This window comes from Pangasianodon hypophthalmus, chromosome 9 (assembly GCF_027358585.1).
Source record: "Pangasianodon hypophthalmus isolate fPanHyp1 chromosome 9, fPanHyp1.pri, whole genome shotgun sequence".
NCBI lineage: Eukaryota > Metazoa > Chordata > Actinopteri > Siluriformes > Pangasiidae > Pangasianodon > Pangasianodon hypophthalmus.
In genome coordinates this window covers 28,986,790-29,006,197 of record NC_069718.1, presented here as the reverse complement: position 1 = coordinate 29,006,197, position 19,408 = coordinate 28,986,790, and the positions used below count along the sequence as shown (strand labels likewise).

Sequence of the window (19,408 nt, the reverse complement as noted above, 5' to 3'; positions counted from 1 at the left end):
ATATATATACAGTTCTGTGCAAAGGTCTTAGGCACATGCAACGAAATTCTGTAGAGCAAAGATGCCTTCAAAAATAATGAAACTAAATGTTTTTACATTAAAAAAATCCTATAAAGAGCACTAAACAATAATAAATGAAACAAAGTCGATATTTGGTGTGACGATCCTTCACTTTAAAAATAAAGCAGTATCTGAGGTGCAGTGTGTGCAGTTTTATAAGGAAATGAGCTGGAAGTGTTACTGAGCATCTTGCAGAAGCAGCCACAGTTCTTCTGGAGACTTTGACTGTCGACTCGCTTCTTATTTCTGCAGCGAAACCCAGCAGCCTTCATTATGTTTTTATCTGAAAAGTGTCTCTTATGGAATCTGCTGCTTTCTTTACTGACATGCAAACATTTTTCTTTAACATTTCATTTTGTGCTGGAAAACTAATGTTTGGAATCTAAAATGTTTTTGTGCTGAATCAATAATGTAGAAGTCAGAAAATAAACATCTATAACAAAGTTTGTACTAAAAAAAAAAAGGCACCTAAGACTTTTGCACAGTACTGTGTGTATATATATATAAAATCAAGGGCGTTTCCTCCGAGGAGGCAAGGGAGGCAGTGTCTCCTCAAAAAATTGGATGAGAAAATAATCGATATTGCAAAAATAAAACGACGCAAATATTACTAAAAATGACATTAAAAGTATAAAAGTCACTCGTTTTTATAAAGTAACACTGTCTAACAGCGACACCCGCAGGTACAGTTACAGCGGAGGCACGCCTCCCCTCAGCCCATTGACTTATAACAGAGACCCCATAACATGCCGTGGGTTGAGTGGGGGTAATTGAGAATGAATGGGGGAAAGTCATGTGAGAGGAGGCAATGCCTCCATCGCGCTACAATTGGATATGATCGTTCTATAAATCCTGATTTCGTGTGAGCTGTCTGTACAAAATAACTGCATGCAATTAAGAACTTAACAGCTAAATACCCACCTCTTCCATGAACAATTAACTAACTCGTGACTTGTCCCCACTGGAAGAAAAAAATAATAATCATAAAAGAAAAATATCGCTTTATATTCCATCTTCCTATAAATTATATTTACTCATTTGTAAGATGCTTTGGATAAATGCGTCTGCTAAATGAATAAATGTAAATGTAAACACATTTCTGAACTAAACACCAGTGAAAGGCACGTTTTCTTTTCTCCTTTTATTTGAAAGTGACATTGAAGAGAACTATGACAAATAAGAGCATGAAAAACAAAACAATATGAATACAAAATGTAAAAAGTAAATATAAAAACACTATTTCCCTTCATGTGCCCTTTACGTACAAGTTCCCCATCTTTTGTTCTGTGTAACATAGTGTTGTGGGGAGTTTCACTCTGTCCTGCTCCTCCATGCTTGTTTTTTTCCCCACATTTTCTCGCTAATGTAGTCACGTCTGATTCCCACTCTCCAGTTCAGTCTCCTCTATCATACGACCCTGTCCCCTACCAACTTCTGACACAAGTGACACCAACCGCATCTTTTCAAACTGCTCATTCAACATAACACACTTGGAGGAAAGCGGTATCTGCCCACTTCCACATGCATGAGCTCACAGACGCCCATGATCAGTTAGTATCACTGTGATTGATAGGGGAGAGAGAGTATGCCACCCCTCCCTCCCTGTGAGCAGGGACTCACTTGCTCACTTGGACTCCAGGCCACTGATGTCTGTGGCATCATCAGGACTTAAACTCAAGATCTCTGGAAAATAGGCTGAACACTTTTCTGTTGCTCCATTCAGGAGCGTTTGTTTACTAGCACACTGCTAGTAGCTCCTAGTGCTGACATTAGTGACATAAATCAGCTGCCAAAAGGTGGCTTTTACTACATTGCTGATACAGAGGATACAGGAAAATATCTATTAGTAGACATTATTAATTATTCTATTTTCTCATCCTATGATATGTATCACCATATTGCACAGCCCTATCTGCACTGAGCAACACGTGAGAGAGAATAAGGACGCTTTCACATCTAATTTGTTTGGTTTAGAAAGATCAAACTTTCTCTTTAGTTTGGATCTGTTTGGATGTATCTGACTCCACCTGTACTCGGGTCCACACCAAACACCTAATCCAGTGTGTGTAAAATCAGAGGTCTCGAGGTGACAGATTTATAACAGTACGAGCACAGAGAACAACACACACCAACTGTTTTACCGTCTCTGTGAAATTCAACATATAACTGTCACACTCTGCTCCGACACCACACCTGCACTTCCGCATTCCAGCCGGAGTTTTCATCCCGCATCCACATCCGCTGTGCGGAAGCGCGAGCACACCTGTTCCCCATTTCCCCACTGACTGCTACCTGTATAAATAAGCTACACGCCTCCACACAGCGCTGGGTTATTGTGTGTCTGTCTTTTAGTTATTGGAAATATTTCATTGGAATTATTCTCTGTGGGTTTATCGGTTCAGACCTGGTTTGTTTATTGGCTTTGATCTTGTTCCGTCCTTCGGATTTTACGGACTTCCTGGTTCCTGACGTCATCGTGCTGCGGGTAACGAGACTGTGTTCGCTGTTGTGGATTTCTGGCGGTGGATTTAGTCATTGACTGTTCTGTGTACACGACCCTATAGACTGAGACCTGGAGTTTCCCCACACCTCCACCTGCCACTAACTCACTGTAAAGTACCACTAGTACTGGCATGTTATTAACTGGTAGTGTACAGTTCTATAATTCTTTATTTTCTGTAATAAAATGCACTATATCTGCAGTGTTGGTTGTAGAAACTTGAACACAGATCAGAGTGTATTGTTTATAGGCTGCTCGCTCTCACATGTGTGTGTTATGTACATGACCTAATGGTCTTATAATAAACTGTAGCTGAGAGATTGTGGAGTGCAGAAAGACGTCCCTGCTCCTGTAAATGTGCTGATGTGCTGTCCTGTCCTCTGATTTGTGTGTGTGAGAGAAACACACTGACATTTCTGTTACATGTTAAACTTTAGCTGTATTATGGCTGTATTTGTGTGTTTGATTTCATCATTTCTCTTCCAGCCTGTGGGAGTGTAATCTGACAGAGGAAAGCTGTAGAGTTCTGTCCTCAGTTCTCAGCTCAAACTCCTCCAGTCTGAGAGAACTGAACCTGAGTGTCAATAACCTGCAGGATTCAGGAGTGAAGCTGCTCTCTGCTGGACTGGAGAATCCACACTGTACACTGGAGATACTGAGGTGTACACACACACACACATAAAAAAAAAACATTAAGTATGTTAATAAATGTCAATTCCTAATAATAATGCTACACAACCTGAAAATAAAATATTAAAACCTGAAAAGTCATTAAGAAATAAATACATGTAATCAAACAAAGTATTGAGTAGATCATTAAGAGATAAATAGTGGTTTTAAGCATATAATCAAGAGGACTAATTAAAAGACAAGGTAAATAAATGTGTTTAAGCTGCTTTTTAAATATATTTAGTGAAGGTGTCTGATGGATATACACTGGGAGTGAGTTCCACATCCTGGGAGCAGAGACACTAAAAGCAGCTTCACCGAGCTGCTTCTTCTTCTTAAAATTCACCTTAAGGAAGCCAGCATTTGTTGATGTTAAAAATGATTTGGGGTGAAATCCATCAGGCATTCTGCTAAATACACAGGTGCAATGCCATTAAGAGTTTTAAAACTAATAAGAGCACTTTAAAATTGACTCTGGATGTCACAGGTAACCAGTGCAGTTCCTCCACAATAGGAGTAATATGGTCTCTCTTTAGTTTGTGTTAGAAGCTGAACAGCTGCATTTTGTACTAACTGTAATGGATAAATAGTAGATAATAGTAGGTAAAAAGATGCATGGATGTGTTTTTCTGAGGTCACATTTAATAATTTGAGGAAATTTTATAATGTTCCCCAAATGATTAAGGTCAAATTTAGAGATATTATTGATGTGAGGAACAAAGCTGAGATCAGAGTCGACTGTTACACCCAGATTTCTAACCTGTAACCAGCTCATTTTTCAGTAAGTATTCTCTTTTCTGTTTATCTCCTACAATTAATATCTCCATTTTATCCTGGTTTAACTGCAGAACGTTCTGTAGCACGCAGTCAGATATTTAATTCAAGCATGTAATCAATTTGTTAATTGGCTCTTGATTACTCAGTGACACTGATATATAAAGTTGTGTGTCATCAGCGTAACTATGAAAACTGATTTCATGTTTTTGAATGAGTCTACCAAGAGGTAACATGTAGAGGGAGAAAAGCAAGTGTACTAAAATAGATCCTTATGGAACTCCAAATGAAATATCATATTGTCTTGATGAGTGACTTCCCAAATTATCATAAGACTGTCTACCACACAAATATGATCTGATCTAGCTTAGTACTGCTCCTGAGAGACCTACCCAATGTTCAAGTCTGTGTAGAAGAATATCATGGTCTGCAGCTTTCAATACTGTACTTAGGTCAAGAAGAACAAGAATGGAAATGTGATCAGATCATTTAAAACCACAGCCACAGATCATCTAAAACCCTGACCAAATGCGTGCACACCACAGCTCACTTGTAAGAAAGTGGTTTAATATGAAAGGTAAGAAAGAGATCTACACGGTACCCAGGTGATCATGGACACCGAGCATCACACAGAGAAACTGCTGTGTTTATAGTTTAAAGTGTCTCAGTGACTGTTGGTCAGAAATTTCTCAAATTAATGCACTCTTCAGCCTCTTACGCTACACTCAGTCACTTCTTTCTGTTTGAAACGTGACAATAACAAGAAATCCAAGCACTGATAAACTTGGACATGCACAGGAATGGCACAAGGTTGTTGTGTTGGTTAAATTAGTGCTCTAAAGTGTTGAACAGCATTTAAAGAAGATGCCGTGACAAACAGAAGTGATTTATAAACCAGCGTTCATCCTCCAGAAAATTCTTACTGGTCTCTAAATATCTAAATATCTCTAACAGTGTGCTCTAAATCTTCTGTCAGCTGAGGCGTTTGCAACGTGTCAGCTTACTGCTATACACAGACAGACCAGCCCATACTCCTTTTATACAGATGCATTTCTTCTGTCTTAATGATCGAATGATTCGTCTTATTTGTGTTAATTTAGGAATTTGTGTTAATTTAGGAATTTGTGTTGGCTTGCTATTTAAATTATTTGTTTCCTATTTGACATTTCTTTAATTAATGCCATTAATATGAAACGGAGTTTCACAAAAGTTTCATTAAATTGGTGTGTAATTGAATTAAATAGCGTAATCTGTTTATAAAATCACAGTAACATACTGACAATTGCATGATTTGAAGCTGATCATTCAAGCTTCACTGTATTTAGTTTTATTTTATCTGTAAGTTGACACAAACTCAGGAGCTCTTGTCCCCAGTGAGACCCCTAGCACACAGGAACAGGAGTCCAGTGTTGCTATTCCCCAAGCTCCAGCTCAGTCCAGAGCTCCTCCATAAGTGCCTGATGAATGTGAAAGTAGAGGACAGTGAGGTGTTGGTGGAGAAGCTCTGGGTTGAGGGTCAGAATAAAGACCAGATAAAACAGCTCTGCACATAGATAAAGAGCTAGCTCTTGTGCTGAGTGGCCAAGCCCATTTAACTCTGATCCAACACCTCCTCAACCTTTTCTCTCAACATCTTGTAGATGTTCCACAACATTACATTTTTAATTTACACATTAAACATTTCCTGTGTAAATGCTCTTACACAGGTTTTATGAGTAAATTCATTCATATCCAGTGTGATAAATGAGACCCAGTGTTTTATAGGAGTCTTCTTCTTTTGGCTTTTCCCTTCAGGGGTCTCCACAGCGAATCATCACTCTCCACCTATCCTTATCTTCTGCATCCTCAACACTTGCACCCACTAGCTTCATATCCTCATTTATTACCTCCATATACCTCCTCTTTGGCCTTCCTCTTTGCCTCCTGCCTGACAGCTCCATGTCCAACATTCTCCTACCAATATACTCACTCTCCCTCCTCTGAACATGTCCAAACCATCTTAATCTGGCCTCCCTAACTTTGTCCCCCAAACGTCCAACATGAGCTGTCCCTCTGATGTACTCGTTCCTAATCCTGTCCAACCTTGTCACTCCCAAAGAGAACCTCAACATCTTCAGCTCTGCTACCTCTAGCTCTGACTCCTGTCTCTTCCTCAGTGACACTGTCTCTAAACCATACAGCATGGCCGGTCTCACCACTGTCTTGTACACCTTCCCCTTGATTCTCGCGGATAGAAAAATATCACGCAGCACTCCCGACACCTTTCTCCACCCATTCCAACCTGCCTGCACTCGCTTCTTTACCTCTCTCCCACACTCTCCTTTACTCTGGACTGTTGACCCCAAGTACTTAAACTCCTGTACATTCTTCACCTCTTCACCCTGTAATCTTACTGTTCCACTTCGCTCCGTTTCATTCACACACATGTACTCAGTCTTACTACGACTGACTTTCATTCCTCTTCTCTCCAGTGCAAACCCCCACCTCTCCAGGTTTTCCTCCACCTGCTCCCTGCTCTCACTACAGATCACAATGTCATCTACAAACATCATTGTGCAAGGAGACTCCTGTCTGACCTCCTCTGACAACTGGTCCATCACCATAGCAAACAGGAAGGGGCTCAGAGCCGATCCCTGATGCAGTCCCACCTCCACTTTGAACTCCTCTGTCTGACCTACAGCACACCTCACCACTGTCCTGCTCCTCTCATACATGTCCTGCACCACTCTGACATACTTCTCTGCTACTCCTGCCTTCCTCATACAGTACCACAGCTCTTCTCTTGGCACCCTGTCATACGCCTTCTCCAAGTCTAAAAAACACACAGTGCAACTCCCTCTGACCATCCCTATACTTCTCCATCAAAATTCTCAGAGCAAAGATTGCATCTGTTGTGCTCTTTCTGGGCATGAAGCCATACTGCTGCTCACAAATTTCCACTACCTTCCTTAACCTAGCTTCCACTACTCTTTCCCATAGCTTCATTGTATGGCTCATCAACTTTATCCCCCTATAGTTGCTGCAACTCTGCACGTCACCCTTATTCTTAAAGATCGGCACTAATACACTACTTCTCCATTCCTCAGGCATCTTCTCACTCTCTAAAACCCTGTTAAACAAACTAGTTAAAAATTCTACTGCTGCCTCTCCTAGACACTTCCAGACCTCCACCGGGATGTCGTCAGGACCAACTGCCATCCTCTTCAAAGCCTTCCTAACTTCATCCTTTCTAATCTTATCTTCTTTCTGTTCCACAGAGGTCACCCCTTCTACTCTTTTTTTTCCCCTCTCATTTTCTCTCACCCTTCCATCTCTATCCTTAATAACTCTAACTTGCTGCACATCCTTCCCATCTCGATCCCTCTGTCTAGCTAACCTGTATAAGTCCTTCTGTCCTTCTCTAGTGTCTAACCTAGTGTACAACTCGTCGTATGCCTCCTACTTGGCCTTAGACACCTCCCTCTTCACTCTGTGCTGTAGCTCCTTGTATTCCTGTCTATTCTCTTCAGTCCTGTCCATGTCCCACTTCTTCTTGGCTAACGTCTTCCTCTGGATACTATCCTGAACTCCCTCATTCCACCACCAGGTCTCCTTCTTTCCTCCTTCCAGCACCTGTCTTCCTGTCACCCTGATCACCTCTGCTGTAGTTTCCCAGTCATCTGGCAGCACTACCTGACCACCCAGAGCCTGCCTTAACTTCTGTCTAATGTCCTCACAACATTCCTCCTTTTTCAGCTTCCACCACTTGGTTTTCTTCTCTATCTCTATCTTTGACCTTTTCTTCTTACAGACCATCAAAGTCATCCTACACACCACCATCCTATGCTCTCTGGCTACACTCTCTCCCACTACCACTTTACAGTCACTAATCTCTTTCAGATTGCCTCTTCTACATAGGATGTAGTCTACCTGTGTGCTCCTACCTCCACTCTTGTAAGTCACTCTATGCTTCTCCCTCTTCTGAAAATAAGTGTTAACCACAGCCATGTCCATCCTCTTAGCAAAGTCCACTACCATCTGTCCTTCAAGGTTCCTTTCCTTAACTCCAAACTTGCCCATCACCTCCTCATCACCTGTGTTCCCCTCACCAACATGTTCATTAAAATCCGCTCCTATCACCACTCTCACCTGTGGGAATACTTTCTATCACCTCATCTAATTCACTCCAGAATCTCTCTTTCTCCTCTAACTCACAACCTACCTGTGGGGCATAACCACTAACAACATTCAACATCACCCCTTCAATCTCTAACTTCAGACTCATCACCCTGTCTGACACACTCTTCACCTCCACAAACTCCTCCTTCAATACCACACCTACCCCATTTCTCTTACTATCCACACCATAATAAAACAGCTTGAATCGTGCTCCTATACTACGAGCCTTGCTACCCTTCCACCTGGTCTCCTGTACACACAGTATATCCACCTTCCTTCTCGCCATCATATCACCCAGCTCTCTACCTTTCCCTGTCATAGTACCAACATTCAGAGTTCCTATTCTGAGTCCTACACTCTTTCCTTTCCTCTTCTCTCTGTCTATGCACTCTCCTCCCTCCTCTACTTCTTCAACCAACAGTAGCCCAATTTCCACGGCGCCCTGTAGGTCACCGGTGCAGATGGCAATCGTTGTTAACCCGGGCCTCGACTGATCCAGTATGGAATTCAGAGTACTGACGATTCGCATGTTTTAATTTGGCAATGTTTTACATCGGATGCCCTTCCTGACGCAACCCTCTCTATTTATCCGGGCACAGAAGTCACTGGACTGTGACCCCCATGGCTAGATTCCAGTGTTTTATAGGATTAAAAAAAAAATTTAAGTGTGTATTTTTATAAGGTGTAGATTAGCATTGTTTCTGATGTTGAGCTTTGTGTGTGTGTGTGTATTGGGGTGTTACGTGATTTGGATCTGTGTGTGAAAGATTAAGGTCCAATGAACAATGAACTGCAACTGTTTTCCATCACTGTGAAAAATCAGCTTTGTGTTAATACTGAAATATCTACATCACTTCTCACATCAGAACAAAGTACATTTATTTCTACAGTGTGTAGATCAGTGTACATTACACACACATTTACTTTAATAACATGCCAGTACTAGGCGTACTTTACAGTGAGGTCAATAAGCCAATTTCTCTGATGTTATCTGTCCTCATGGAGCTGTTACCATTTTATAGACCTGTTTCTATTGTTCTGTGGGAGCAAAAATATTCCAGAAAATGTTTGTAATGGAAAGTAAATGTGTGCACAATGTACACTGATCTACACACTGAACACACTGTAATGAAGCAGTAAAGGACAGTGTGTAAATGTGTAAATGTTCTCCAGCAGAACTTTCCCCAGAGCTGCTGAACACACTGTATGAAAAACTCTCTGCTAGAAATAAAGAGATGTGTTTGTTCAGAGTGGCCTCTCTGTTATTATCTTGTTTCAGAAAGTTAAATACATCGTCTCATATGAGCTGAGACACATGGATCTGTCCAAGAGCAGTCCAAGTTTATACACAGGCTGTTCATTTTATATTTTTATCCTGACTTTAGAACCTTGTGTTCAGGTAGATAGTTTATTTCCCAACTGATGGAAACACCTCATTTCACACTCAGATAAATCAATCAGACACTTCATCATTTCTCTTCCAGGCTGTGTGACTGTAATCTGACAGAGGAAAGCTGTAGAGTTCTGTCCTCAGTTCTCAGCTCAAACCCCTCCAGTCTGAGAGAACTGGACCTGAGTAACAATAAACTGCAGGATTCAGGAGTGAAGCTGCTCTCTGCTGGACTGGAGAATCCACACTGTACACTGGAGAAACTGAGGTATACACACACACACACACACACACACACACACACACACACACAGATGTCAGATTATCAATTTGTCCCCAAATATTACATACAGAAATGATTGTGTGTTTTTTATGTAGCTGTAACTTTTAGAATATGATTTAAATGTTTGTAAGAAACTGAAATATTTGTGAGAATCAGATTTACTTTCTAGATTAATTCTATAGTAATAAGTAATTAATTAATTAATTCATTCGTTTGTTTGTTTGGTTTGTTTCTCTTTTTCCCCTTTTTTCTTTTCTCGTTCTCCTCGCTGATTAACCCCTATCCAAATAACCAATCAGAATCATGCACGTTGCTAGGCAACCCCCCTTTTATCCACTCTCACCAGCTTTGTACTTTTCCACTCTCTTTTTAAACAATGCAATGAAGTTATCTTAAAACGAATGAAACAAAAGTTTTTATCTCCACGAACTTTCATGAACTAAACCTTACTTACAAACTGCGTTATGTGTACGAGTGTGTTTCCAAGTGCGTATATGAACTACATTTTTAACAAAACTGTATATGCATGAACATGTACACACTACATTTTAATGGGGTTACATAGTGACCTGATATATTTTCATTGTTGTGTGTGTGAGATGGAGAGTAAATGTACTGTATATAAAGATTTTGTGTAGTTCATGTTTTCAATGCTAAAACTGAGTGTGTTAAGTGTGAGAAGGTTTTCTTTCTTGCAGGATGCGTAACTGCAGTATTACAGATGAAGGTTGTGCTGCTCTGGCTTCAGCTCTGAGGTCAAACTCCTCATCACACCTGAGAGAACTGAATCTGTACTATAATAATCCAGGAGAATCAGGAGTGAAGCTGCTCTCTGATCTACTGAAGGATCCACACTGTAAACTGGAGACCTTACTGTGAGTTACTGACTTACTGTCTCTTTATTGTACTGTACTGTATGATATTGAATAATATTCACTGTGTAATATAATATTTTCTCTTTGTGTGTGTGTTGGTGTTTATGTTGATGTTGTTTGTTTACACTGATGCTCTTCTCTTTCAGAATTAAGGATTGTAAACTCATCAGGACTGGCGTATGACAGGAGTTTCACCTCAAACCTCTTTTCCAGGATAAAGCAATTTTGGTGAAGCGTTAGAACCCGTCCCACATTTCCAGCAGTTTGGGAGCTGAATCATTCATATTCAGATGTAGAAGTTGTTATTTTTAGCTCCATGTTTTTATCTATTTTTTTTTAGTGTGTTTCTGCTCAACAGGGATTCATTCGGTTTGTTGTAACATGACAGTGAATTTTTTTCTCCACAGATGATGGATTAAATCACAACTATAAATCATTTTTTTCTCATTTTTTGTTAAACTTCTGTTCATTGTTTGCTGGTGTGTTTTTAAAGGACAATTCTGGCATAAAACTAGAATTTAATATATTAATTGTCATGGTGTGGGTGTTCGTGCAATTAAATGAGAAGAGACGACATGCGAGCTGGATGCTGAAGCCATGAACTGGCTAACTTTATTTTCTGAACAACCCACAAGCCAAAAAAAAACTCTGATCTCTTAAAGGGGAAAACCTTACAAACACCGTATGTGAATTCTGTCACATCTTTAAACATAAGTCGCCACAATGGTGTGTAGTATTCTGTTGCATGGGATTGTATTGCTTACTGTCTGTTTTAGCAGAATTCAAGCAAACCTAAGTAATCATGTAATCATGCTAGCATTACAGTAGCTAAATGTGTTGTTGCTAACTTAACTTATTTGACTCAGTTTAATTTTGAAAGATGTACAGTTACTCTCTGCTTGCCTCATGTTTGTCTTCTTGCTGGCACAGTTCTAAAATTTAAATAAAATTATTTTAATTGAAAATACTCTGGACATATATGTAACACTGTGTAACAGTAACTCAAAATCCCTATCTGTTGAGTGATTTCTGTCATAATCAGGAGGCAGTTTCCCCAGCATTCAAACCAGTAAATCTCTCTACAGTGTCTGCTGCGTCATCATAAGATGTACGATCTGTAAGATACAGTTAGACATGTTTACAACAGCTGTATCAATGCTTACATTTTTAACAAGTCAAACCTTGAAGGCGGATGGGCGACAACAAGAGAAGACCACATCAGGTTCCACTCCTGTCAGCCAAGAAGGGGAATCTGAGGCTACAGTGGGCACAGACTCCCCCAAACTGGACAGTTAGAGATTGGAAAGATGCCAGTATGTATTCTTCCAGGTAACTGAAAATGAAATGGACATAACTGAGATTATATTTCATGAATCTACACCAAATATCCCAAAATATTTAGACAGTAGTGTAAGGCAGGCAAATATTAGTCTAATACTAATACTATCTGTCATTTCTATAGGCATGTTGGTAGATTGTATTCAGTCTTAATTATTTGTTTTTACACCTGGAAATAACTTTAAACAACTTTTTCACCTCTCGGAGTATAATGAAGAGTATTTGTAATGAACATAGTTTTAAATCTCGATGAACCAATTTCAAAAGGCTGAAAGGTATAAATAACACACTGATCTGTGGCCATGTAGTTATAGAAGTCATGTAGCAAATCCTGATGTTTTTTTTGTCATTTTTTCCACCTCCTCACTTCATTTAATATTTCACTGCTGCACTATTTATAATTAATCTGACATTTACACACACAAGGCCTTTATGTTATAAAGTCTGATACTGCACTGCTGTGTAATTATAGAAATATTTAGAAATTTCTTACAGTCATTATTATTTGGGTAAAATGTTCCTTAATTCTGTAAAAAGTTTAGTTTAACCATAATTACTGAATAATTCAAATTAGTTACTGAATGATATGTTTTAAAATGAATAACTGAATAACAATCCATGGATTTTAGAGGTGCATTTCACATATACTATAGAATAAGCAATGTTATAGTATGTGTGTGTAAATCTGTTTTATTGAGTGTGTGTGTGTGTGTGTGTGTGTGTGTGTGTGTGTGTACTGTGTACTGTGCATCATCGGGTCCTCGGCTCCTGGCTGCCAGGATTGTGGTCTGGATGGTCGAGTTCCCTGTTTAAAGTGTGTTATTATGTACACGTATGTAAGGATTTAATAAAAAGGCATCATGCTCATTGGTTATTTCACTGTCATGATCCGCCCACTTCAGTTCATGAGATTTAGTTGGTCTATCAGTGTGGGTGAAAGAGAGAATGAGAAAGCCTGTGTGCCTCTGTGTATTGTTGCAGGGCTGGGGAGGAGGCTGCATTACCACTTTATGTTCTGTTTGGGGCTAAATGACTCCTTTTAAAACCCTGTACATTATAGAACTGATTGTTCCAGCCTGAGCTTACCTCAGCTCCTCTAACAACAATATTCACTTTACATAGACTGATATGTAACATGGCTTTAAACTAGCATGCTGAAATAAAATATTTAAATCTGAAATGAAAAGGGGATGTTAGTTTTTGTCCCATTCCCTCCATCTTTTATTCCTGCTTTGGGTATAGTGGATTTTAGACTGAGTTATTATCTAAAACTCAAGAGGGACCAGGAAGCTAAAATGCTAGTTTTATATAGTAGCCTACTGATGTAGATAAATGCATTAGAGTATTACTTTACTTTATTATAGCTTTTTTTTATTTATTTTTTTTAAAGATCTCGCTACCTGAGATCTTCCAGTGTGCTGAATGTGTGCTCCCACTGTTAAAGTCTGCAAACACTAACCTTTTACTAAAACACTGTCCTTTACAACACACACCTTTATTTTCATTAGCGGCCTCTGCCTTGTGGAAAGTTTTTACACAAGTAAACTCACCGTTCACCAACAGCTCAGATGCTGGAAAAAGCTTTACACCAAACCATTTCCACTCACTTCCACTGCACGACTAACAGTATTGTCTACATGCCTGAAAAGAAAAGAAAAAGAAAAGACTCCAAAACGCTCCTATATGCCACTTCACCTAAAAGAGTCGTTTGGAAGAATCGACTCCTCCTTCATGAACGGCACATCTCCAGAGTCTACACTGGGATTGGCATTTATAACCTTAACACGCTGGCTTTGCTTCTTTTGTGGTTTCTATTTTTATTAAAATTTTTATTTCATCCTAATTTTCTGCTCTTCAACTTGTGAAAAACACGTAAAGAACAAAGCATTGAACTAAGAGACACGTACAGGATGCAATGGAACTTTGGAATTCTCCCATAATGCACCTCGGCAACAAACAAAAACAATAACAAAACATTTAAAAACATGATTTCTAATTGTGATTTTTAAGATATTGTAATAAATATGAAATAATAATTAGATATTATAGTGAAATATTCATTACTACACTTTTTTAGCATGTACAATTGTTTAGAGGAGGATTTATTTATTTATTTAGGTTTTTTTTTTTAAATATACCATGATCGAGAAGTGTAGTGATTATCTGCTCCATAAATAGCTTCTGTTTTCTTTTATCTCTCGGTGTTTGATTAAGGCAGCGCAAAGTGGTCTCTCCTGAAATGGGCAAGTGCCACGCCTTACCAAGCACCCATGCCCTGCGAATAGTCCCAGCTTGGCATGTCCCTTCCCCCTTTTACTTTTTCTTTTTCTTTTCTTCTTTGTTTTTTCCACTTTTTTTCCACAGATGTAACGGTTGCTATAAGGACTTTGGTAATATCGTTTGAGATGAGGTTTGAAAAGCACTGAATTAGATTTCAGAGTCTTTACTGCCATCTACAGGAAAATGCACAAGTTCTCCATCTAACACCTGACTTTTCCCATCGAGAAAATCAAGATAAACATGTTTTTACAACAAGAACACATACTTGACATGGCCACAGGTAAGTGAGTACATATATACAACCAGGATGGGATATATATCAAAGATGGCGCCGTGCATGTGGCAGCCTGTCGCAGCAGCTCTGAATGTTTTTACATTGTTGTATTTGTTGTACTTTTTAAATTCTTTTTATCAGTGTTTGAGGACTGCAGTTTGATGTGTTTTACTGAGACTTGGTGGAATGAGAGAACGCCGGACAGGTGCGCTGTGGAGACTGGGAAGAGGAAAGGAGGTGGACTGGCACTGTTAATGAACGCTGGTGCTGCCCAGGACACATCACTAATACTCTCCCCACGTTTACTCAGTATGTGGACTGTGACACGAGAGACTATAAAACTTTGGACTTGTTATATGCACATGTGAGAAATGCCTATGGTTGTTCACCACTTCCTCCTCAGTTTGAAGATCATCTTATTTTCCCACTTGTGAGTCTGTTCCTAAGTTTGCTGTATCAGTGGAACAAGTAAGAAGTGGGTTAAGGAGAATTAAAAAGAAGAAATGTGCAGGCCCTGACGGTATTAGTGCTGGAGTTCTTAAAGGATGTGCTGATCAAATCTGTTGGGTTTCATTACATTTTTAATTTGAGCTTGTGCTTGGAAAGGGTACCTGTTTTATGGAAGACATCATGTGTAGTACCAGTCCCTAAGAAGATTAATCCCACTGAGTTCTCACATTATAGACCAATAGCTTTAATGGCTCAGTTGATGAAGGTTTTTGAGAGGTTGGTCTTAAATTATATTAAGCAGCTATTGTGTGCTGCTGAGGCTAAACTGCAGGTCGCTTACAAAACTGGTGTTGGGGTTGATGATGCAATTATCTATCTTTTATACAAATCTCTAAGTCATTTAGATACTTCAGGTAACATAGTTAGAATCACATTTTTTGATTTTTCTAGTGCATTCAACACTATCCAGCCTGCATTACTCAAGAATAAGTTAGAAAATGCTGGATTACACCAGAGTGTGGTCAGTTGGTTAATGGACTACCTCTCAAATAGACCACAGTATGTAAGGATGCATAACTGCGTGACTCCAGTAGTTACGTGTAGCACTGGTGTTCCTCAAGGAACGGTTTTAGCTCCGTTTTTATTTACTTTTTATACATCAGATTTCCAGTACTACTCCAAAAACTGTCATCTGCAGAAATTTTCTGATGATTCTGCAATTGTTGGCTGTATAAAGGATCATGATGAGAGTGAATATAGGGAGCTTTTAAAGAGTTTTGTGGACTGGTGTGAAACAAATTGTCTTAGGCTTAATGCTAGTAAGACTAAGGAAATTGTGGTTGATTTTAGTAGATATCCTCATCAAGTGGTGCCAGTGAATATACAAGAGTCAGAAATTGAGATGGTCACGTCATATAAGTACCTGGGTGTATATTTGAATAATAAGCTTGATTGGTCTGATAATATGATACAGGTTTATAAGAAGGGTCAGAGTCGCATTCATTTATTAAGGCAACTGAGATCCTTTGGTGTATGTCAGGTACTGTTGAAGACCTTTTATGATTCTGTGGTATCATCTGTGATCTTGTGTGCTGTTACCTGCTGGGAGGGGGATTGTTGGAGAAGGAGAAGAACAAACTCAGTAAGCTGATAAAAAAGGCAGGTTCTGTGGTGGGTTGTGTGTTACCCACTATTGATGTGATAGCACAGGATAGAATGACTGAAAAATTGGTCAGTATAATGAATCAAGATTGTCATCCTCTTCATGAAACAGTTCAAGCCTGTGTGAGTTCTTTTAGCTCAAGATTAATTCAGTTATAAGGAACGATATAAAAAGTCATTTTTACCGACAGCCATTAGATTATATAATCAATGTCATATTAGATGACTGATGTAGAATTTTAAATTGTATTTTGTACAACATGGTGTAGTGCGTACTTTGATGCTTGAAACAAGGGGGGCTGTATGAAATACAGTATTGTGCAGTATTTTTATTTATTATTTTTTTTACTTATTTTATTTTATCTATTTATTATGTGGTGAGCTTTGCTGTGACATGTGAATTTCCCTTTGGGATTAATAAAGTCAATCAATCAATCAATGAAAAGATTCTGAGAAACTCATATATAAAGCTACTTACAATGGATCAGAAAAAAAATCAAACCAAGATAAATCATATCAGAACTTTTTCCACCCTCAAAAGTGAAAAACCATCAGAAACATTTTAGGGAAAAATAGGAAGACATAAAAAAAAATGTTACAGTGATCTGGTTGCATAATTGGGGGTGTGGCTGTGTTCAGAATGAACCAATCACATTCAATCTCATGTTTATTCTGATTAAACCCCAAATAAAGACCAACATGCATTCATACATTTAATTTATTAAATCAATTCATTATTTGAACCAAATTATTTACTGCAAATGCAGAGAGTCAAGTTTGGAAATGTGGCCACACGAGAGTAACCAAGATCCATCCAGCACAACACACTTCACTCACTACACAAAAACTCTGTTTACCTTATAGCATGGAATAGTGTTAATCATAGTGACTCATTATTATTATTATTATTAGTATTAGTATTAGTAGTAGTAGTGTTGATATTGTTGTTATCAGAATAATTTTATTTGCCATATTCTTTGACATGTATTAGGAATTTTTCTTGGTGTTTGGTCACAACACGATACATTCAACACAGTTTACACACACACACATCACAGACAACACAACACACAACCACCATCCCAATATCCAAATACTGCACCTTAAGCAGAAATCCATAGACTCAGTTGTAATTTATATTACAGTGGAGGTACAAATAGCAGCTGAATGCAGTTCAGATGGCATTAAATGGAGTCACATAATTGTGATATGATAATAATAATAATAATAATAATAATAATAATAATAATAATAATAATAAAGAGTTGAGAAGGTGCGTGTGTTGGAGTTGTCTCTTGTCTAACTACTACAAGTGTAGACTTATAAACACCGCCATAAAATACTTCATAACAGAATAGTGATTGTGGGAAATTGCAGTTCCTGGGTTTGGCCACACGAGGGCAGTCAAGCTCCATCCAGCACAACACGCAGCGCCGCCTCAAACAGCCGGTAGGCCTTGTGTCCTTCCCACAGACACAGAGCTCATCAGCCTTATTACTGTGCACTGGATTATTCTGCCATAACAACTCCAACACACGCCTCTTCTCTACTCTTTACTATTATTATTATTATTATTATTATTATTATTATTATTATATAAACTGCTTTAAGTGGGGAAAGTATTGGTTAACACGGACTCCTCTACTGTTTTTAGTTGATCTGAGAAACACTTTCATATCTTCTGCATCATAACTCCTACTTGAGCTCTGCTTGTGATAAGGAGACGCTGGAGTCTGAAATCTCACCATCACTTTCTGTCTCATCTTCTTCTTCACTCTCCGTTATGTTTAAAAAAAAAATTTTTTTTAAACCAATATGGGACCAAAGTCCTTGTTCCTTGTTTCCTTTTCATTGGTGCTTTAAACCCTTTTTGTTCCTCCTCGTTACCGTTAGTCATTTTCCCGTCTAGCTGCAGTTCGGGATTTGCTTCAGCGGCCTTCATACTTTCTGAATCTCTTATTTCATTCTCTGAAACTTGTCTGTAAACAATCTCTTCACTGTGCTCCATACCTGTGTCCACGTCCTCCGTGGAGATAATAATAATAATAATAATAATAATAATAATAATAATAATAATAATAACAATCTAAAGGGTGTTGAGTGCAGCGCTGTGTGATGTTGTGGATGGATCTTGACTGCCATCGTGTGGCCAGGTTTAGGAAGTGCACGTTCCCAGAGCCACTGCTGTTTAAAGCCGCAGCTTATAGTGCTGCTTCACCGTGTATTTTCAAACCGCGGCTGCAAATAAAAGCTTGGACAATATAAAGCTCTTTATTATTTGTGTTCTGGTTTTCTATGTTTCAGTTTCAGATGTAATTTCTTGTTCCTTTATTTGCCAGTTGTGTTCAGGACACTTGTAGTGTGTTATATTTAGTGTAATATTTTGATTTCATCTTTACTTTCTGTGTGTAAAGGCGGAGCAGCGCTGCAGTCCATCCACACTGCCTCTGTTTCATTCAGCTCTCATTTGGCCCCAGACATTTTTTCATCATGTTTAAAATGTTCACTTATTCCATCCAGTTCCTTTTGGTTCTTTATAAAAACAGTTCTCTGGTCCGCATAAGCAGATGTGTTTATTTCTTTGTGTGTGGAGGTTCGTCCTCCTTGTTCTCTTGAATGGGGTTGAATGTTGTGTAGAAGAGGACTGATTGCAATCACGTAAAGAGCTGCAGCTGCACTTTCCCTCCTCTGTGTTCTTCAAACTCAGCTCTCTAATCACCACTGACCTTTATCTCAACTTCTCATTTCTTGTAGAAGAACTTTAGCATCGTGGATTTATTTAAAGCACCTGTTTGTAGACCTTCATTATATAGAGAGCTGCTAGTAAATCTGCTCCTTCACTAATACACACTTTGTAAAACTGTTGTTTTTTTTTTTAAACATGAACCTGATGTAATTTAATTAGTAATTAGTTCAGACAGCTAATTCCTGTCCTTTCAGTTCAAGTGTAACAAAACCTAAGCTAGCCTACTTAAACCCAGCCAGATACTAGCAAGCTGATTTAGCTAGTTAGCTCCCAGTCTTGTTTAGCTAACAGGAAAATGTTTTTAGTAGACTCTGATAACCAGAAGATCTCATATGGAATTAGAAATGTTTTATAGAAATAGCTAGAACATATTCGACCGCTAGTCTTTTGAGTCTGCTAGTCTTTACACTTTAATATTCTGTTATTTCTGGCCTCCATTTTAGGTTCTTC

General features: G+C 38.8%; 1 protein-coding gene across 3 annotated transcripts in view; it reads left to right on the top strand.

Moving 5' to 3' along the window:
* The window catches only part of LOC128318898 (NACHT, LRR and PYD domains-containing protein 4E-like), a 55,191-nt gene extending 43,515 nt beyond the window's left edge, over positions 1-11,676 (top strand). Inside the window, exons 7-10 of one of the 3 annotated variants that reach the window (XM_053237026.1) lie at positions 3,047-3,220; positions 9,646-9,819; positions 10,533-10,709; positions 10,856-11,676. In XM_053237026.1, coding sequence (XP_053093001.1) covers positions 3,047-3,220; positions 9,646-9,819; positions 10,533-10,709; positions 10,856-10,892 — 562 coding nt within the window. In that variant the 3' untranslated portion in view covers positions 10,893-11,676. Of the gene's footprint in view, positions 1-3,046; positions 3,221-3,914; positions 9,613-9,645; positions 9,820-10,532; positions 10,710-10,855 lie in introns of those variants that run through there. The other 2 variants (XR_008302327.1, XM_053237027.1) reach the window with 2 other exon arrangements.
* The last annotated feature ends 7,732 nt before the right edge of the window (positions 11,677-19,408 follow it).